The sequence below is a fragment of the Myotis davidii genome, unplaced genomic scaffold (assembly GCF_000327345.1).
Source record: "Myotis davidii unplaced genomic scaffold, ASM32734v1 scaffold333, whole genome shotgun sequence".
In the NCBI taxonomy this organism is placed as follows: domain Eukaryota; kingdom Metazoa; phylum Chordata; class Mammalia; order Chiroptera; family Vespertilionidae; genus Myotis; species Myotis davidii.
The window spans coordinates 884,439-907,233 of record NW_006285266.1 but is presented as its reverse complement, the minus strand read 5'-3'; the positions used below and the strand labels follow the sequence as shown (position 1 = coordinate 907,233).

Here is a 22,795-nt window from a genome sequence, read left to right as displayed (position 1 = left end):
TCTAGCCCAGGGTTATTTTGGCAGGGTGAGAGCCACGTTCAGGTCTCCTGAGTCTCTGGACTGTGCTCTGTCCCATTCCTCTTATCTGCCCCGGCTTTGTTTTCAAACTCTCAGATGCGGAGTTGGAACACTGGGTAGCAAAGCTCTGACTCTGGGCAGAAGGTGGTGGGTGCTCAAGACAGTTCCTGCCTGGTGCTCAGGGAAGGGCCTTGAGTCTCACTCGCCCTGGCTCCATACAGACACCGGGCATCTGCCACAGGAGGCTCACCAGCTGGAGGTGGACACCCTGTGAGCTCTGGGCTGCTTCTGGGGTCCTGGGCTGGCTGGCTTTGGGGTCCAGGACAGGAGCCCTTGTTTAGAATCACAAGGGCTGGAAGGAGGCTGATAGCCCTTGGCTGGTTGACTGCCTCTGTTCCGAGGGTGGGGAACGACTTGACCTGGTGGTCCCCTTAGGAGCTGTGTTCTGAGATGTCCCTGGAGTCTCCCAGGCGTGTCTGGGATGGGAAGTATGGACAGAAAGGGAGGCTGAGGTGCTGGGGCTCTGGCCCTACTGACCTGACCTCCTCCGGGTTCTGGGTAAAAACCAAAGCAGCCAATTCGGAAAAAGAGTTTTAATGATTAAAAGAATTTCTGAAAAATAAAATTTATTATTATTATTATTTTTTACTGCAGCATTAAAGGGGTTTTGCTAGGGCACCAGATTGGTTTTCCTAGTTTGGTTTGGCCTGGATTCTCCATGTGCAAGGTGCCATTTTGTTTTGGGGGACAGAGTACTAGAGTCTGGGAGGATGTGGTGAGGGGCAGGAGCAGGCCTGGCGCTGGATCAGGACTGGAACAGGCACTAGACAGCTCCTGACGGAACCTCACCACCAGGAGCAGCCAGTCTGTCCCAGGGGCTCTGGGAGGCAGTCTGGCCCTGAGAGGCATTCTGACCGCTGAATTGCTGTGCTGATGGTCACCGCCAGCAACCTTACCTCAGAGTGAGGAGAAGGGAGGGAGGGACAAGAAAACGATCCCAGCCAGGAGTCGTCCGCACATAATGCAGGTGATCTCTGTTTAAAAACAGCTTCCAGGCCCTGGCTGGTTTGGCTCAGTGGGTAGCATCAGCCTGCACACTGAAGGGTCCCGGGTTCGATTCCAGTCAAGGGCACGTACCCAGTTGTGGGCTTGATCCCCAGTGGGGAGCATGCAGAAGGCAGCCGATCAATGATTCTCATCATTGATGTTTCTATCTCTCTCTCCCTCTCCCTTCCTCTCTGAAATCAATGACAAAAAAGAAAAGAAAAGAAAAGAAAAGAAAAGAAAAAAAGTTTCCAGGAGTCCATTTAAAATTTTTTGTTATTGTTTTAGAGAGACAGGGAGAGGGAGAAAGAGAAACACCCATGGCTGCTTCCTGTACACCCCCTCCGGGGATGGGGAGTGGGGGTGCGGGTGGGGGTGGGGTGGGCCGGGCATGTGCCCTGACCAGAATCACACCAGCAACCTTTTGGTTCATGGGAGGACCCCCAACCAACTGAGCCACACCAGACAGGGCAGGGTGGAGTCCATTTTTAAGGTATCATTCATGTATGCCTGAGAGTCAGTTAACTAGAATCAGATTAAAAATTTTTTGTTAGCCGAAACCGGTTTGGCTCAGTGGATAGAGCATCGGCCTGCGGACTGAAGGGTCCCAGGTTCGATTCCGGTCAAGGGCATGTACCTGGGTTGCGGGCACATCCCCAGTAGGAGATGTACAGGAGGCGGCTGATCGATGTTTCTCTCATGAATGTTTCTAACTCTCTATCTCTCTCCCTTCCTCTCCGTAAAAAATCAATAAAATATATTTTAAAAAATTGTTTTGTTAAAATATAAGCTGTCAATTTCACTTTTTCAAATGTCTGCTACAGCTCAGGATTATGATAGCCTAGTGTAGTAGTCTTCAAATTCAGTAATCTGTACAGTGCAAGGGGTGTGAGGGTATATGTCGTTTTATGGGAATCAAATTCCAGATTCTCCAGTTCACTAAGTATTCTTTTCTGAAAACCAACTATTTGAGAGCACTCTGAAACCTGCGAACTTTACTCTTCACTCCCGTTTCACAGTTGCCCACCTCCCACTTTATGAAGTGAAGGCATGCTTCTTGCTCCGGTGCATTGCTTTGGGCTGCGAAAACCTCCTGAGTTCAAAACACAAGGGACTGTTTGAGAATGCATCTCCCCAGGGAAGGGCAAAACAAAAAGAGCTTCTATAAAAAGTATTGAAGCAGGTGTTACATTTCACCAGCTTACAAACCCGTGGCAAAGCTCTATCATCTATCTTTCTGAAAACTCTGAAGCAAAACCGTTGATACAGGGCGATGTAATAACACATTCATTTGAATTAAAAATTAAAGTCAGACTTTTTCTTTTCTCTTTAAAATAATTTTTGTTGAAAGTATTACATACGTCCCTCTCTTTCCCCCTTTGCCTCCCCCCTTTGCCCCCCCCCCAAAGTCAGACTTTTTCTAACAAAGTAAGTCTTACTTTTGCTTAGTGGCTTGCCAGTGAGGACTGGCTTTGCCATTAGATTATATGGTAGACATTTCCCATAACTTTTTATAAATTCCAGGTTTTGATGGAATTCTATTTAAAGCACATATGCAATATGAAATATGTTGGAAATTACATCATTTACAACCATTAAGCCTATACTTAAATATTTGAGTTATAATTTAAGGGAGTACGTTGTTTTTCCAAAACCTTTGTAGAGACAGTATGTGAACAAAAATATTTCATGACCACTGCTAGAGTGTTTGTAGAAAAGGGCTGGGTAATGGACTCAATCTGTGGCCCAGCTTTGAATCTTGTCCCTGGCAATAGTGACTTTGGAAGTTAACTTGGCTCAGTGGTTGCATGTCGACCTAGGAATCAAGAGAACATGGTCCAATTCCTGTTCAGGACACATGCCTGGATTTCTGGCTCGATCCCCAGTGCGGGGGGCTGGGGGCATGCTGGAGGCAGCCTATCGATGCTGTTTCTCTCACATCGATGCTTCTATCTCTCTATCCCTTACCCTCTCTCTCTAAAAATCAGTCTATGTATATAAAAGCCTAAGCGCGACCGTCCAACCGTTCGACTGGTAGCTATGACATGCACTGACCTCAGGGGGAAGACACTCGATGCAGGGGCTGCCAAGCGACAGCAACTTTGCAGAGTGCCCTCTCGCACTCTGGGACCTCTTGGGGGATGTCGGACTGCCGGTTTCGGCCCGATCCCCACAGGCCAGGCGGAGGGACCCCACCTGCTGGAAGGACCCCGCTCACCTGGGGATTGAACCTGCAACCTTGGTATGTGCCCTGACTGGGAATTGAACCTGCCACCTTTTCGTATATGGGATAACACTCCAACCAACTGAGCTCACTCCGCAGACGCCCTTTGAGCCCCAGCACTGCTCCAGATGTGGCCTGCCGGGAGGGACCTTGGGATGTTGGCTCCAGGGCATGTCCAGCCCAGCTTGTCCAGTCCTGCCCCGCTTAACACTTTTTTCTAGTATATCTCTATTCCTAGTTTTCTAAGAGGTTTTAAGTTTTTTGTTGTTTTATTATAAGTATATATTGAATTTTATCATTTATTTGCATTTGTTGAGATAAACATATGACTTTGCATCTTTATTCCATTAATCTAGTGATTAACAATGAAATTTGAATATTGAATGCATTTTGCACTCCTGGATTAAATCCACTTTTGTTGTAATGTAACATATTACTGAATTTGATTTACTAGTGCTTTGATTATGATCTTTTGCATCGTGTGCACAAGAAAGATTATCTATAGTTTTCTTATATTTTTTGTGGAAGGATTTGGTATCAAGTATATGCTGGCCTCTTAAAACAGGTTGGGAAGTATCCTCTCATATAATGCTGGTATCATTTCTACCTTAGAGATTTGACAGTTTTAAAGAATTGAATGACAAATCTATATCATCCTGGAGTTTTCTTTCTGGAAAATTTTTAAAGTAGAGATTCACTTTTTATTAAATATAGGATTATTTAAGTTTTCTATTAGTCTTTGTTTCATTTGACAAGTTGAGTTTTTATATGAATGTGCTCACTTAATTTTAAAATTTATTGGCATAAATTTGTCAAAATAATCCTTTTTAATCTCTTACCATCAGTTATTGTATACATTTTTCTAATACTGCTTATTTATGTCTTCTCTTTTCTTGATGTTTTCAGAGGTGTGTCAGTCTTGTGAAAGAATCAATTTTTTGTAATGTTGATTTTTTTCTATTTTTATTTTACCATTCTTTTAAAAATGCTTTCTAATTTCCTATTTCTATTTTATTTTTGAACTGCAAGTTGTTTACAGGTATATTTTAATTTCCAATGTTTCTTTTGCAATTGTATCTGTGACAACTAGACCAAGCTTGTTATTTATATTGTTCAGATTTTTATCTGCTCCACTTACCAAGTACTCAGAATGTGTATTAAAGTTACCTATCTTGATGGGGTATTTGCCAATTTTTCTATGTAATGGTATCAGTTTTTGCCAGTTACATACTTTGAGGCTAGATTAATTAAGTACTGGTATATATAGTGTAGAATTACTATATTTTCCTGATGAATTGCTCCTTTTATGTAATCACAATCATTATTTCTAGTGAGGATTTTTGCCTTAGAGTTCCCTCCTTTTTCTCTTATTAGCATAAAAAAATGTAGCTTTATTTTGGTTATTTGTCTGGTTTATCTTTGTACCTTTTTTATTTCCATTCTTTCTAAATTCTTGTGTTGGATGTTTTTTTGGGAAAACACGTAACTGGATTTTCCCCCTCAGTGTGAAATCTTTGTATTTTAACTAGTGTGCCGGCCATTTACATATATTGTAAATAGTAATTTATTTGGATTTACTTCTGCCATTTTAAAAATATATATATATTTCTTTTATTGATTTCAGAGAGGAAGGAAGAGAAAGATAGAAACATCAGTGATGAGAGAGAATCATTGATTGGTTGCCTCCTGCACACCCCCCACTGGGGATTGAGCCCACAATCCGGGCATGTACCCTTGGCTGGAATCGAACCCAGGACCCTTCAGTCCTTAGGCCGACTCTCTATCCACTGAGCCAAACCAGCTAGGGTCCATTCTTTTTTGGTAAGCCTCTTAAAATATTTATTTTTCCATATGTTTTTACCATCTTTTGGGTTAATTCATTGTATTTTTCTGAGTCAATTCCCCTGTACTTGTTTGGATGACATACACTCTGTTTCTCTCCCTTTGGAGGCTATCCGATTGCAACTTCTACATGTAAGTTATCGAAGTGTAAAGTCTTATGCTTCTCCTCAGGATCCTCTTTTGTAGTCCCTCGTCTCTATTTCCTTTAATAGGCGGGGAGAGAATGTTTGGGATAGCTTGGATCAGATATCTCCTTCTGGATCATAGCTATTGTAAAGTGTGGGGAGAGGGAGACTTTTATTTATTTATTTTGGGGGGGTATTTTAGTAGATATTTGGCCATTGGGTTCCTCTCTCTAACTTATATCCTTCCTGCACCATATATTATGGACTTTTATTGCTATACTAGAAGCCCACTGCACGAAGATTGGTGCAATAGGCCTTCCTTCCCCTGGCTGCTGGCACCGGTTTTCCTCTGGCATCCGGGACCCAGTCTCCACGGCCACAGTGAGGCTTAGCTTCTCCTCTGAGGCTGCAGTGGAGAAGCCAAGCCTCTTCAGTCTTCAGTCTTCACTCCGGCTGGAGCCTTCAGTCTCCGCACCACGCCTGCATATGCAAATTAACCGCCATCTTTGTTGGGTTAATTTCCATAGTCGTTCTGATTGGATGGTGGGCATAGCAGAGCGACGCCAATTTGCATGTTTCTCTTTTATTAGTGTAGATATTAATTGACTCTTGTCAGCAAAACACAATTGTTACAAACTCAAGTATATCTAATTCCATAGACTTTCTGTAACACTTATTGTCACAAGTTCACATCTGAAATCTCTTCCTTCTCTTCCTCTTCCTTCACCTCCTTAATTCCGTCCCCACCTCCCTTTTCTGTATAGGTGTATATGAAACATGTCAGAGCAAGTTCCCCCATCCCAGCTGGTCCTCTCTCTATGGCTATGTGGTTTCAGAAGCTTTTGGTCGTTATACTCTTTTCCTTGTTCTCCATTGTGCTTATCTCCTTGAGAACTCCTTGGAAACGGCGAATGCCTTCTCAGTGTTCCACAATTAGAGTGAACTATGCCCTAAGACAGTGATGGCGAACCTATTACACGCGTGTCAGAGGTGACACGCAAACTCATTTTTTTGGTTGATTTTTCTTTGTTAACTGGCATTTAAATATATAAAATAAGTATCAAAAATATAAATCTTTGTTTTACTATGGTTGCAAATATCAAAAAATTTCTATATGTGACACGGCACCAGAGTTAAGTTAGGGTTTTTCAAAATGCTGACACGCCGAGCTCAAAAGGTTCGCCACCACTGCCCTAAGAGTTAATGGAGGTTCAGGACCACGGACAGATGTTTGTGTGCCACCTGTCTGTCTCACACCCAAACATTTTAGCAGCTAAGACATTCTGCCAGAGCCTCCAGTGTTTATTGTTCTTTTTATTTTAAGTTGAACTCCTCCTCATTTTTCTCAATCATCTTATAGCCAGGTTTTGCCTTTGGGAAGTTTTCATCTCATCTTCTTTTTAAGTACTTATCTTACCAGTATCTTTGAGTTGATAAATACTTTTGTCTCCTTAAAGAAATTGAGAATTAGATAGGCTAAGAAACTTATCCTACATTCCATAAGTATTCAATTATAATAAGGTTTGGAACTTAGATTTCTCTGACTGGGAAGACAGAGCTCTTAATTCCTTGATATACTTTATTTAAAACTTCTAAATGTGTATTAAATCAATTTATACTTAACAATTATTTACACATTTGTTCCACTTTCTATTATAGCAGCGGTTCTCAACCTGTGGGTTGCGACCCCTTTGGGGGTCAAACAACCCTTTCACAGGGGTTGCCTAAGACCATCGGAAAACACATATATAATTACATATTGTTTTTGTGATTAATCACTATGCTTTAATAGTGTTCAATTTGTAACAATGAAATTGGGGCTCACCACAACATGAGGAACTGTATTAAAGGGTCACGGCATTAGGAAGGTTGAGAACCAGTGTATTATAGTGCTCTTTTTTTCTTACTACATTGCAAGAACTCTGAATTTTATGGATTGCAACCCTTTGACCATCATAGTTTACAGATATTTTCCCTGTGTGTAACTTATTTTTATTTTAAACTTTAATACAGTATTTAAAAAATGTTACTTTCAAATTTTGTTAAATCGTTCTTTTTCTTTTAGGCTTTTGCTTTTGGCATCCTGATAGAAAAGTTTTTCCTCATCCCAAGAATATAAAAATATTGTATTCTATTACACTTATGTAATAGTTTGTTTTTTAGATAATGTACCTATATTTGAACTGATACTTTTTAAAAATATATATTTTTATTGATTTTAGAGAGGGAGAGGGAGAGAGAAACATCAATGATGAGAGAGAATCATTGATCGGCTGCCTCCTGCACGCCTACTGGGGATCGAGCTCACAACCCCGGGCATGTGCCCTTGACCAGAATCGAACCTGAGACCCTTCAGTCCTCAGGCTTATGCTCTATCCACTGAGCCAAACCAGCTAGGGCTGAACTGATACTTTTAAAACACATTCTAGTAGCTTGTAAGGCAAGACACTTTATATTTCATTTTAAATATTTTCTTGCCTATTCTACATTTATTCTTGCAGGTTCCCTTAGAATCACTTTGTTAAATTTTCTTTTCCTCCCCCAAATCTAATTGAACACAAACCAATATTATATCTAGACTAAGTGGCTAAACTATTTTTTCACTTTTTTCATATTTTAAACATATGGAATAGTTTATAAATACCATTTTATAATGGTGTTCTCACCAGCTGCTGAGTGGAAATAAATTTATATAGTATCTGTATTTATTTTCTCTTTCTTTGAGATTTCTTTTCCATAAAACTAGTATGTAAAAATTCCTATGTAGTATTATTTATTAATAGTGGTGAGAACACAATATCTGAAAGAAGGTATGTGATGAGATTAAATTGTTGCTGTGGGAAGTCAGCTACCCAGTCTGTTTCCCATTTCTAGCACAGTGGCTGGTACTGAATAGGTACTCAATAAATAATTAAATGTAGTGTTAAATAATTAATGAAGACATTATCTTTGTGAATTTATGAGTCTCAACCTTATAGAATTGATCAAATTGGGAATGCTAATATATTCATTAATTTCATTCATGAGAGACAAGTAGATGAACTAGAATGTAAGTTCAGCAATTTGCAATAAAGAATCTATCTGTTAAGCACTGGAGTCATTTGTGTCCGTCTCACCAGTGCTATTGGAAGTTTGGAATTGGAGAATGGCATTGGAGTAAGGGTAGTTACTCTAATGGACTTAAAGTTCCGGTAGTCCCTGATAGGAATGACATGTCACATGGATTGACATTTTGTTCATTTGTCAGCACCCGCCTATTGTGCATGAAGACTACTACCCAGGTTTCTCAGTCACAGATACTCTCAGTGTCTTCCTTCCGGACACATTCTTTCTTTAGCTATATGATGATTTTACCATCAAATCTTGCTCTGTATTAGAAGTAATTATTTTTTAATCAGTTAACTGCCACACATCCAAAATGGAAACCATCCCCACGAAATTATGAATTGCAATGAGTATTTTTTTTAAAATATATTTTATTGATTTTTTTACAGAGAGGAAGGGAGAGGGATAGAGAGTTAGAAACATCGATGAGAGAGAAACATCAATCAGCTGCCTCCAGCACACTCCCCACTGGGTACGTTCCCACAACAAAAGTACGTGCCCTTGACCAGAATCAAACCTGGGACCCTTGAGAATCGAACCTGGGACCCTTGAGCCCGCAGGCTGACGCTCTATTCACTGAGCCAAATCGGCTAGGGCTGCAATGGGTATTATAAAAATAAATATATTACTCACAATTGGGGTGTTCATGAATATTTTCAGCTGAAAATTCTCACGAAAAATGATTTTAAGGTTGGTCAGGGCTGCCACTTAGGGAAAACATTTTTTTTTAATAGACACACATGGCGTGTGGGGAAGGTCCACCACTTGCATCTACAGACGCTTATGGCATACAATGAGTTAAAATTCACACGTTGTATATGAACACATTTATTTAAAGCATTCAAATAATACGGATATATAGTTAACATTTTGAGTCTTTATGCTAGATATCATATTAATTATTTTTTTCTTATCCTATGTAATAAAGAGCCAATATGCTAATTAGACTGAACAGCAGAACGATCGTCCGGACAGCCTTCCGGACGATGTCGGGGCTGCGAGGGCCAAGCCCCTTGCACGGATTTTGTGCATCGGGCCTCTACTTTAACTATAAAACAGCCCATTGAGGGACTCAAACAGATACTTGTACACTTTGTTTAAATAAATGAGGCATGTGGTCCGCCGGCTGCAAGTTTGACATGCTTGTTGTACACCAATGTTCGTAGCAGCTTTATTAACAACGAAAAAACCCAGTGCACGAATTCATGCACAGTGGGGTCCCTTGGCGTGGCCTGTGGGATTGGGCCGAAACCAGCAGTCCAATGCCACCAGCCTCTCCTGCCTGCCGTTCCCGCCCATCCCGGCCCCACTGCACCTGCTGCGGGCTCACGCCCAGTCAGCCCTGATCAGGAGAGGTTCACACCGCCCGTAGTGGCGCTTGCCAGCTGTGAGCCCTGCGTCTGCCACCCATCCCGAGGGTGGTAGGCAGAGGGCGCTGGCCCAGGATCTGGATCCATCCCGCTGACGTTCTTGCCAGTTGTCGGGAGCCACCTGGCAGCCACTTTTATACTGTTTCTTCTTGGGAGCATCTAGGGAGGGGAAGTGGCCTCAGTGCCCGAGGCCGACATCCAGGAGGCCTGCTGCGCTGTCGGAATTGAATTGTGCGGGTGGCTCTGGTCCGTCAGTGCCTCGCCCATTCTCTGGAGATTGGACCTGCAGGACTATTGAGGGAGGGAGTGGCTGCCAGAACAGGCCAGTCAGCTGAGTGGCACTCCCACTGTGGGAGCGCACTGACCACCAGGGGGAAGCTCCTGCCTTGAGAATCTGCCCCCTGGTGGTCAGTGTGTGTCATAGCGACTGGTCGACTGGACGTTTGGTCGCTTAGGTTTTCATATATATAGTTAGCTAAAACGTAGAAACAACCCAAGTGTTCATTAATTAGTGAATGGATAAAAAGTAATATATATAGTAATTTAGAGACCCTATATCTAATATGTTCTGTGTTTGTGGCTCTGTTACCTTTCCTTATGAAGTTGCCAAAAACCATAATACATATATACTACTTTGAAACTTTTCCACAATAACTCAATTATTAAAAATATAAAAATACCTACTCTGCCAAAGGATACAATTTTAGGTGTTTAAAAGTGAATAAGTCCTAGTTGGTTTGGCTCAGTGGATAGAGCGTCAGCTCTCGGACTGAAGGGTCCTGGGCACATACCTTGGTTGCAGACTTGATCCCTGGCCCTGGTCTGGGCTCATGCAGGAGGCAACCAATCGATGTGTCTCTCTCACATCGATGTTTCTCACTGTCTTTCCCTCTCCCTTCCACACTCTCTAAAAATCAATGGAAAAATATCGTCTGGTGAGGTTTGACAACAACAACAAAAGAGTGAATAAGACAGTTTTACACTCGTGCTCAAGTATATGTTGTCACCATAAATCTCAGAAACATACCACTTGTAATTTTATTTTCTGTACATTACAAGTTAGTGTATGGTCACAGTATATTTCATAATTTCTTATTACATAACTAATTTAAAAGTGCACGGTATATTTTATTTGAAAATATAAACAGAACCTGATATGACTAATGAAAGTTTTAATGTGATTTTAGTTATTACTCTTGTCAATGCTCCCTCATATTTCTCTCCCCGCTCTCTCTGCCTTAGCAATGGTCCTTGATTCTCATGTTACTGCACTGCAGATTAGCATCAGCATCTGTAGTAGGAGGACATGCAGTGGAAAGGCTGAGGGGGAGCAACGCTGGAAGGAGGCACACCCACTGGAGAAATTGGAGAGGAAGGGAGGAAGCGGAACCAGAAATGAAGGGAGATTAACATCTCTGGCTGCAGTCCTCCCTCTTCCCTTCCTGGCCTCCCTATGCCTGGGGGCTGTCTTATTCCCCACATTCTCACATGTGTCTCCTCCATCCACATTCTCTTTCTGTTGGGATCTCTAACTAGGGCCCTTTCTCAAGCCATCAGTGGCTTGCAACCAGCAGTCTCTGTTCCTACGTGACCTGGGCAGTCGTCGTGGGAGTCGGGGTGGATTGAAGGAGACCCTATGTTTAGATTTTGGGTTACATTCAGCAAAGAAAAAGGTATATCTTGCAAGGTATTTTTGGCATTTCACATTGGAACTTAGAATTCTTTTATTTTTAGAATCATTCATTCACTTATCCATTCATTTGATAGTGTGTAGTGAACCAGGCAGTGTGCTAGGGGCTCGGATGGAAACTTGCTTTCTTTCAAGTTTCAAAGAGATCGTTTTTTAAAACTTAAGAATTGTTTTATATTTCACTCGGTTAAGTTTAGTATCTGTTTTTTGTTTCTTTTCCCCAAAAAGCTTTTGGGAAGAAAGAGGCAGCATGTTATATTGGAAAGGCTTTGGAGCCTGACATTAGAGTTTAAATCCTATTTGTGCCATTGTTGGCAATGTAACCTTCAACTTATTTTACCTTACTGAACCTGTTTTTTCTTTTTCTTTTTTAATAGGAATAATAATATTTAATGTAGTGAATGTGAGAGTGAGAGAAATTGGGACAGGTTGTCAGGATTTACATAAAATGATGACTTCTTTTAAAAAATATATATATATTTTATTGATTTTTACAGAGAGGAAGGGAAAGGGATAGAGAGTTAGAAACATCAATCAGCTGCCTCCTGCACACCCCCTACTGGGGATGTGCCTGCAACCAAGGTACATGCCCTTGACTGGAATCAAATCTGGGACCCTTCAGTCTGCAGGCCGATGCTCTATCCACTGAGCCAAACCGGTCAAGGCAAAACAGTGACTTCTTAATTGGTGAGCCAGCTGTGTCATAGTGGGATTGTGACTTATTGCAGAGACTAACTCTTGTGAGTTCAGTTTTTTTGTTTGTTTGTTTGTTTGTTTTTTGAGTTCAGTTTTAAATCCTTTTTTCCCGCAGCTTTGGTTAGTTTTCCACACTAGTTCACTTTACTCTGGGTAGTGAAGTGAGGCCCCACAATTACACTTGACCTCCAGTCGGAGAGAGGTTTTCAGAGAAATGGACGGAAATGGTGTGGCAGTTACCTCAGAAAATATGTGCCACAGGGAACACACTGAACTGTGCAGCACTGAAGAAAGACAAGGCATTGTTATCGTTAGGTGGTATGTATAGCACCTTGTGAAACGTCCCCAGATATGGCAGTTGTCTAGCAGTACAACAGACCCAATTGGTACCTTACATGGTTTTGATTTTTGTCTGGGGCAGTAGTGTAGTGATCATTAAGTCTTTTCCAGTTATTGTAACGAGTATAAAGTTTCTCTGCAATTTGTCTCATACATCCAAAACTATTTCAGTCACACCAAGTGACTGACATGATGGGCTCTTGGTGGATAGAATTCATGACTTTTTTCTTATGTTTCTTGGTATAAAGCATTTTTGTTAAATATTGCCAGTGAACTTCTGGCGGTAACATATAATCAGCTTTTCTCTGCCCTCCCCTTCTGAGATTCTAATTACCCTTTGATGTTGTCTCATAGGTGCCTGAGGCTGTCTATTCTTAAGAAGGTCTTTTTACTTTAGATTGCTCATTTCTATGGATATATTTTCAAGTTCATGGGTTCTTTCCTCATTATTTTCATTTTATTTTGAAGCACATCCTATTCTACAATTTCCATTTGGTTCTTTTTTAAAAAAGGCAGACGATTGATTCTTTTCCTCTGAGCATATTCTATATAATAAAAGCCTAATGTGCTAAGTTCAGTCACTATGATGTGCCCTGACCACCAGGGGCAAATGCTCAGGGGTAGGTTAGCATGCTGCTAGGGTCCAGCCAATTGGGACTGGGTGAGACAGGCCGGACACACCCTGGAGCCTTCCCGAAGTCCCTCCCCGGCCCCGCCCCGATCATGCCCCTGTGGGGTCCCTCAGCCTAGCCTGCACCCTCTTGCAATCTGGGACCCATCGGAGGATGTCAGAGAGCTGGTTTTGGCCCGATCCCCATAGGCCAGGCCAAGAGACCCCACTGGTGCGTGAATCCGGGCCTCTAGGCTACAATAGTTGTTTCAAGATTTTTGCCTGCTCACTTCCGCTAATTTCAATATCTCAGTAATCTCTGAGCAGATAATGAGTGACTAATCCGAGGAATCAGACACATTTTGTGGTTGTCTTGAAGATAAGGGAGGCAAAGATCAAGTTAAGTTGATAGAGACACTTAATGAGATCCGCTTCAGTTACATCCTTTAGCTTGTTTTCAGTTCCTTGTTAGAGGCGGAGAGCTCTGAGTTTACGGTGATGTCAGTTAGGTAGATTAGTTGCCATCAGATGTAAGAGTGAGAGGCCACCAGGTGTGTCCTCTTGAAGCAGAGGTAGGGTCACGGGACAAGTAGGGTAGTGGAAAACCCTTGAGCAGCGCTTCTTTAAAATGTGAATGGAAAATGGTTTTGAACTATGCAGTTACCATACGATTACCATCTCACTTGAAGGATCAAGTTGCTTGTTTCATGTAGTAGGTTGAAGGAACTATAATCAACCAGTCATTTATTCTTCTTAAGACCATGCCGCCAAAGAACTTTTTGTGTGTGTGAATAATAATACTGGTACTGGTTTCTCATATTTCTATAGTTGTTCACAGTTCATTTTATACACAATCAATTGTTTTCATCTAACTTGATCACTGAAATTAAAGTAATATTGTTAGGCTTAAAAACGTTAAGAATAGCCATAGTTTCTCAGATTTGAAAGAATATTAAGTAAATTGTAAAAAAAATTCCGACCAATAAGCAAAATTTTGAACTAACCATTTTCATTAAATTGAATATAGATCCATTCATATATACAAGTTTTAAAAATTTACTTATGAATTTAAATGTATAAAAGAGTGCATAAAACTTTTCATACAGTTCAAAGGATGATAATAAAATTAACATTCCTGTACCATTGATCCAGCTTAAGAAATTAACAGGATCTTAGAAAACCCTGTGTGTCTCTTTTCCCTCAAGAATAAATCATCTCCATGAAATTTGCTTTATAGTTTTATAAGTATTCCTATAGAATATGTTTATTTTTGCTTGTTTTTAAATTGTGTGTAAATGAAATCACACTAAATTTTCTGTGACTTCTTTTCCAAGTATTTTTTGAAATTTAGTCATGTTGATTAAAATAGCTATGGTTGCTCTAGCCGGTTTGCTCAGTGGATGGAGTGTTGGCCCACAGACGGAGGGGTCCTAGTTCGATTCTGGTCAAGGGCACATACCAGTTGCAGCCAGTCGATGTGTGTCTCTCACATTGATGTTTCTCTCTCTGTGTTTCTCTCTCTCCCTTCCACTTGCTCTAAAAATCAATGGGAAAAATACCCTCAGGTGAGGATTAACAACAAAAACAAATGTCAGTTTAGTCCCTATAATTAATAGAATAATGTCTAAATTCCTCACATAGTATTCAGTGTCTACCCTGCAAACCAGACAAAGCAGCAAAATTTACTTAGTCCTCAAGTTCCAGTTCTTTTGTTACTTCTGTGAAGTATTAAGATGCACATAAGTGTTTCACTTTCACTGATCCCTGTATTAGAAACTTAATCACATTGTAACTATGCATGTAGCATACTGTCTGTCTTTCCTGAAGACAGAACTTCTTGAAGGGAGGTACTATACTTGTTTTAAACTCCAGTGTTTGCCACCATGCCTTATATAGTATGGATTCTTGCTAAAGGAATGTTAAAAGGATAAATGAATGTGAAATAATTATTAATTTATTTGGTAGGAATTCCTGAAGTTCTCTCTGGTGACCTGAAATTTGCTTTTGCTTCTTGGACCTTTGTATTAAAATATGTATCTAGCATTGAGAGAATACACAGAATGTTTGATATGAGAATAAACTGGCCTCTTTTGCTATTTTGAATTATTTCATATATTATTTGGTCTTTAAAATAATTTTCTTGACCAAAATGTGATTCATATATAAGAAATAAAGGAAATATATAATTTTCTCATGGAAATTAAATCTATTATCAATATAGTTTGACGAAATTATTAAATATTTTGGCTTAATTCTTAACCATAACTTCAATTCTTATTGTTTAAGAAATACTATTATTTGTATTAATTTACATCACATTTCATTAAGAAAGTAATTGATGTTGCTTTTTATTTCAGCTAAACCATTTACTTCTAAAGTGAAACAGATGCGATTACATAGAGAAGACTTTGAAATATTAAAGGTGATTGGTCGAGGAGCTTTTGGAGAGGTAAGAATTTATAGAAGGTCTGCTAATTGTTTTGGAAGCTATTTTATACAGTCTGAAAAAATTTAACTGAAATATTTTTTACTCTGTTGTGATATGATTAATCAGAAAATATATTAAAGTTTGGAATGAAATACTTACATGTGGAATTTTCCCCGAAGATATTTCTACTAGTATTCTTCATGTGTCTTGTGGGTTTGAGTATGTTTCTGGACTCTGTTTTGTTGGTCGCCTTGTATCGCCTTGTGCCAATATGACTCTGTCATAAGTTATTCTACTGTGTCTTGATATCTGGTAGTGTACTCCCTCTACTCCCCTATTCTTGTCTCATATTTTTACAAGAGGCCCAGTGCACGAAATTCATGCAAGGTTAGGGTCCCTAGGCCTGGCCGGCGATCAGGGCTGATCGGGCCTTCTGGCTGCCAGTCGGGGCCTTCCTTCCAACTTCCAGCCAGGACCTCCCTTCCTCAGCTGCCTGTTGGGGCCTTTCTTTATTCCGCACCGCCCCCTGGTGGTCAGCAAATGTCATAGCGAGCGATCCGTCTCCCGGTCGAACTCCCATGGGGGCAATTTTCATATTAGGCTTTTCTATATAGAGAGAATTTTAGAATCAGTTGTTCAGTTTCTTCTTACTCTTTTAAAAATATTTTTTTTAATTGATTTTAGAGAGAGAGGAAGGGAGAAGAAGGGAGAGAGGGAGAAACATTGATTGGTTGCCTCTCATATGCACCCTGACTTTGGATGAAACCCATAACCTGGGTATGTGCTCTGACCCAAATTGAACTGGTGACTTTTTGGTGCATGGGATGATGCTCAGCCAACTGAGCCACACCTGCCAGGGCTCTACTAACTTTTTTTAAAAAAATTTTAAGACATTTTTATTGATTTCAGAGAGGAAGGGAGGGGGGGAGAGAGAGAGAAACATCAATGATGAGAGAGAATCATCGATCGGCTGCCTACTGTCTGCCCCCTACTGAGGATCGAGCCCACAATTGGGGCATGTGCCCTTGACCAGAATCGAACCCCAGACCCTTCAGTCCGCAGGCCGACACTCTATCCACAGCCAAACCAGCTAGGGCTCTACTTACTCTTAAAAACCCATACTCACACCCACACACCTGTTGGAATTTTGATTAGGGTTGCACTGAAACTAGAATGATTTTGTAGATTATTGACACCTTAACAATATTGACTCAGCCAATCTATGGTCATGGTATATTCCTTTATTTATTTAGGGTTTTATAAATTTATCTCGCTGATGTTTTGTAGTTTTCATTTGGTGGGGAGGACTTCTACATCTTTCAGCAGATTTATTTCTGGGTGTGTGATGTTCTTTGTTATTATAATTAGAATAGCAGAAATCATTGAAATGTCATATTTTTATTTTGGTCAAAATACAATATTATTTTAATTGTGATTTTTGTTTATCTTTAGAAGTTTATTGCTCAATTTCTAAATATTTAGAGTGTTTTCTAGCTATGTCTATTACTGAGTTATGATGTAATTCCAGAGAAGTCAAAGAACATAAACTGTGGATTTCACTCCTTTGAAATTTGCTGTGTGGTGTTCTATAAATATCACTTAGGGCAAATTCATTAATCTTGTTTAAGTCTTCCACATTCTTACCTTTCGTTTGCTCTGCTTGATATGTCATTTCCTGAGAAAGGATATATATATAATCTCCCAGTTTTTACTGATAATAAGTACAGAGTTATTATATCTTCCGGGTGATTAACTCTTTTATAATAATGGAATGATCCCTGTTATCTCTAGCTAGTGCTTTTGGAGTGAAAATTTTCTTAATCTGATATTAGTAGAGTGCTACTCTTTTTTTATTAATATTTGCACTAAATATCATATTCCATCCTTTTAGTTTCAGCTTTCTATAACTTTTATGGTATGTTTACTATTAAGTATTTAGTGTTACTCTTTTGTAGGTTAAGAAAGTTTTTCTTCTATTCCTATTCTGTTGAGCTTTTATTGTGCATAGGAGGTAACTTTATCAAAAGCTTTTTCTATATCTATTTTTTTTCTATTTTGATGAAATGATTCAACGTCTATATTTGGTGAATGTGCGAATTACATTAATTTTTAAACATACCAGTATTGCATTATTACACAAGTTGAATTGTTTGTGTACATCCTTTAAATATGTAGTTGGGTTTGACTTGTTATTTCATTAAGATTGTTTTGTTTATGGGTGTGGGCAAGATTAGCCTTTAATTGATCTATCTTATCATTCCTTATTTTTTGAATAATATATTTAGTTTACAAGACAATTTGGGAAGTGTTTCTGCTTTCCCAGTTTTCTATAAGAATTTGTGTAAGATTGGTTTTATTTTTTTCTTTAAATGCCTGGAAGAATTCACTAGTGAAGCCATCTACACTAGGGGTGCAATTTATTTGTAGTTGGTTGTTATTCTTTGATTGCACTAATTGTATATGTACAATTCTGTGAGTTTTGAGAAATGGATTCACCTTTATCAAGATGTAGACCATTTACATCATCCTAGGAAGCTCCCTTCCCAGTCAGTTCCCATCATTTCCATCAAGTGGCAACCACTGTTCTAAATTTTAACTGCGGGTTGGTTTTGGCTGTTTGAAAATTTCACGTAAATGGAAATTAATCCATGTACTCTTTTGTGTCCAGCTTTCACTCAGAATAATGTTTGTGCGATCCACCCTGTGATCAAATGTATTTATACTTGTTTTTTATTGCTGAGCAGTATACTGTTTTATTAATATACCATACTTTATCCGTTCTGTTGATGAATATTTGGGTTTTTCTGTTTTTGTTCTTTTTAGCTATTAGGAATAAAGCTGATATGAATATTCTTTTTTTAAATATATTTTTATTGATCCCATAGAGGAAGGGAGAGGGAGAGAGAGATAGAAACATCAATGATGAGAGAGAATCATGGATCGGCTGCCTCCTGCATGCTCCCACACTGGGGATTAAACCCGCAACCTGGGCATGTGCCCTTGACCGGAATCGAATCTGTAACCCTTCAGTCCGCAGGCCGACGCTCTATCCACTGAGGCAAACCAGCCAGGGCTACTATGAGTATTCTTATGTGCATTTTATGGAAATAGATTTTCATTTTCCTTGGATAAATACCTAGAACTGGAACTGTTGGGTTAAATGGTTGGTCATATTTCAATTTAAAAGAAACTGGCAAATCTCCAGTAGGGCTTACATTTCTACCACTTGCAACAGTATTTTCTGTTGTAATTTTAGCCATTCTAATAGGTATGTAATAGAGTTTCATAGTCTTAAGTTGCATTATTATTTGAATTTATATTATATATCAACATAATTACTCACCATTCTTATAGCTTCCTTTGTGAAGTATATATTCAAGTATTTTGCTCATTTAAAAAAATTGGGGTATTTGCTTTTTTATTATTTTGTTGTAGGAGTATTTTAAATTTTGATGGTACAATTTTTTCTCTTAGGTTTACTATTTTCTGGCGGTATTTTTTTGGGTGGGAGGAGGGGTTCCCCTTAAGAAATTCTTGTTTATACTCAGGTCACAGACATATTGACCTATTTTTTAAAATATATATTTTATTGACTTCAGAGAGGAAGGGAAGAGAGAGAGAGATAGATAAACATCAATGATGAATCATTGATCAGCTGCCTCCTGCATCCGTGCCCCAACAGGGATCGAGCCCTGACCAGGAATCGAACTGTGACCTCCCCGTATATAGGTCAACACTCAACCACTGAACCACACTGGCCTGGTGAACTAATTTTTTTTTTTTTTAAAGTTCTGTAGTTTTAGCTCTTATGTTTAGGTTGGTTATTTACTTCAGATTAATTCATGTATGACGTTGGCTATCTAGTTGTTTCAGCAACATTTGTTGAAAAGACTATTTCCTCTATTAATTTACTTCAGCATCTTTGTAAAAAAATCAGTTCACTACATTCTTATCTATTACTACTCTTTCTATTCTGTTTCATTGATCTCTTTGTCTATCCTAATGCCAGTACCACATTATCTTGAGTCCTGTAGCTTTATACTATAAAGTTGAGAGTGTGTGATGAAGTGTGAGTGTAAGTTCTCCTACTTGGTCCTTTTTCAGATTGTTTTAGGTATTCTAGGACTTTTGCATTATTGTATATGTTTTAGAATCAGGGTGTCAGTTTCTGTCAGTTTATTGGTATTGAAATTGAGTTTGCATTCAATTTATAGATCAGTTTTGGACGGTCTGACATTTTAATGTTGAACCTACTTGTTAGTCCATGAACAAGGTATTTCTTTGTTTTTTAAGGTCTTTTAAATTTTCTTAATGTTTTGTTATTTTAGTGTACAGGTCTTGTTCACATTTTGTTAAATTTATTTCTAAGTATATTATGCTTTATGCTATGGTGATATTTAAAACAATTTTATATTCAGATAGTATGTTGTTAATATGTAGATACAACACTGGTTTTTGTATCTGACTTTATTTTCTAAATTTACTATTTTAAAATAGTTCTGTGTTGTTTTGGTTGCTACTTTTTTGTTTTGCTAAGTAAGCAATCATTGAGACTAGGGGCAGTTTAGTTTCCTTTTCACTTCCAGATTTTATACCTTTTATTTTTTTATCTTATTGCACTAGTTTCAACCTCTAGTACAATGTTGAATGGGTGTCATGAGGGTAGACATCCTTACTTTATTCTTGAACTTAGGGAAAAAGGATTCAGTGTTTCACTATTATTCTGCTAATTGTAGGCATTTTCATCAGTGTCCTTTATTTGATGAAGAAATTGTCTTCTATAACCAGTTTGCTGAGAGTTAATAAAAGTATTAATGGGTGCTGAATTTCTGTCATCTGCTCTTTTTGCATCTCTTGACATCATATACATTTGCTCTTTTATTCTGTTAATATGGTGGGTTACCTTGATTGACTTTTTTCAGTAGACTTTTTTTTAAAGCAGTTGTAGGTTCATAGCAAAATTGATTAGAAAGCACAGAGTGCCCTTATAGTCCCTGCCCCTGCACATGGAAGCCTCTCTGACTCTCAACATACCCACAGAGTGGTACATTTGTTGCAGTAGGTGAATCTACATTGACACATCACCGTCACCCCAAATCTGTAGTTACAGTAGGATTCACTCTTTGTGTTGTACATTGTATTGGTTAGAACAAATGTATAATGACACACATACCCTTTTATAGTCCTAGAGGCCCGGTGCAGGGATTCATGCACATTGAGAGGAAATTAATGAGAAGGTGGCCTGTGGGGCGGGACTGGGCAAGATGGCCGACACGCCCTGGAGCGAACCTCCCGAGGCCCCTCCCCGGCCGGCCGCACCTGGGGTGGAGTAAGTGGGGTCCCTCTGGCAGTTGGGGTCCCTCAGCCTGGCCTGCAGGGTGTTGGGCCGAAACCGGCAGTCCAACATCCCCGGAGGGGTCCCGGAGTGCTAGGGGGCACTCTGCAAAGTTGCTGTTGCTCAGCAGCTTCTACATTGAGAGTCTGCCCCTGGTGGTTAGTGCGTGTTATAACTACTGGCCAGATGGTTGAATGGTTGGACGGTCGCTTAGGCTTTTATATATATAGATCATACATAATAGTTTCACTGCTGTAAAAATCCTCTGTGCTCTGCCTATTCATTCGTCCCTCCCCACACCCTCTCCACAGTTTTGCCTTTTCCAGTAAGTCATACAGTTGAACTCATATAGTATGCAGCCTTCTCAGGTTGGCTTCTTTCATGCATTTAAATTTCCTTCATGTCTCCTCATGGCTTGGTAGGTCATTGCTTTTTGGCATTAAATAATATTCCCTTGTCCAAATGTGCCACCATTTATTTATCTATTCACCTACTGAAAAATACCTTGATTGCCTCCAAGTTTTGGCAATTATCAATAAAGCTGCTTATAAACATCCATGTACAGGTTGTGGTGTGGACATGAATTTTCAGTTCAGTTGGGTAAACACCAAGGAGTCAGGATTGTTGATCATATGATAAGAGTGTTAAGTTTTATAAGATTGCCAACATGCCTTCCCAAGTGGCTGTACCATTTTGCGTTCCCACCAGCAATGAATAAGAGTGCTGTTGTCAGTGTTTTAAATTTTGGCCATTCTAACAGGTGTGTAGTGGTATTTCATGGATGTTTTAACTATCATTTTCTAATAATAGGTGATATTGAGCATCTTTTCAGTTTATTTGCCATCTGTATATATCTTCTATGATATGTCAAGATCTTTGGTTCATTTTTTTAAAGGGGTTTGTTTTCTGATTGTTCAGTTTTAAGAGTTCTTGGTTTATTTTGGATAGCAGTCCTTTATCAGATGTGTCTTTAATTGATAAGCTTGAATTGATAAAAATTCTAGCTTATCAGACATCATACTCTTAATTTTTCAGTACTTTTAGGGTTTATTAAAGTTTGTCTTATGCTTATAATATGGCCTGTTACATGAACACTCCATGCTCATATAATTTTGAAAATAATTTTTATTCCATATTGGTTGCTTGTAGTCTTTTGAGAGAAGGGAGTATTAAAGTCTTCAAATATAACTGTATGTCTATCCCTCCTATAATTTTATCTAATATATATACTAATTATTAGACAAACTGATTTTAAAGTTTGTGAAAAAAATTAAGAATCATCAGAAAAACTCTTAAAAACTGGAACAATATCAAATTCACTATATTTTACTTTTATTTTTTATCCCACTATACTTTAAAACATGTCCTAAAGCTTCAACAGATAGCACATGAATAAGAAGTTCAAAAATGGTGGCAAGCACACATAGGAATTTAATATTTGCTAAAGGTAGCATCTCTAATTAGTGCAAAATAAATTTTTAAATGGTCTTGAGACAACTGGATAGCAAATTGGAAACGTCCTTTTGTGGATCCCATTAAAATGATAGGTATTGAGTAAAGTGATGATTTTTTAAAAATAGTAAAAACTGGTTTCCTCCAAAGTAGTGTTTGTTTTTTAAAATTATATTGATTGACGTGACATTGATTAATAGGATCATATAGGTTTCCAATTAGTTTCAGGTGCCAAACTAGTTTTACCTAGAGATTAGAGGTCACTTAGATCTTTATCTAATAGGGACCACCTAGCTTTGTTTTAAACTGTTCTATTAGGGTTTATATTCTGCAGCTAGCACAGCAATTCCAGCCAGTGTTAGACTTGTTTATGCACATTTTCGGGCCATGCTCGTTGCATAAAGTGTCTATTAAAAGAAAATCATGCTATGGAGAGGAGCAGGCGGTGTGCAGCGCTGGGAGATTCAGCAGATTGAGGGTCCCAGGGCAAAGTGGCCTTTTTTTAAAGGATGATTAT

General features: G+C 39.1%; 1 protein-coding gene across 1 annotated transcript in view; it reads left to right on the top strand.

Moving 5' to 3' along the window:
• CDC42BPA (CDC42 binding protein kinase alpha) overlaps positions 1-22,795 on the top strand; it is a 178,442-nt gene that overhangs the window by 16,548 nt on the left and 139,099 nt on the right. Inside the window, exon 2 of the mRNA XM_015558957.1 lies at positions 15,421-15,512. Within this exon, the coding sequence (XP_015414443.1) occupies positions 15,421-15,512 (92 nt within the window). The remainder of the gene's footprint in view (positions 1-15,420; positions 15,513-22,795) is intronic.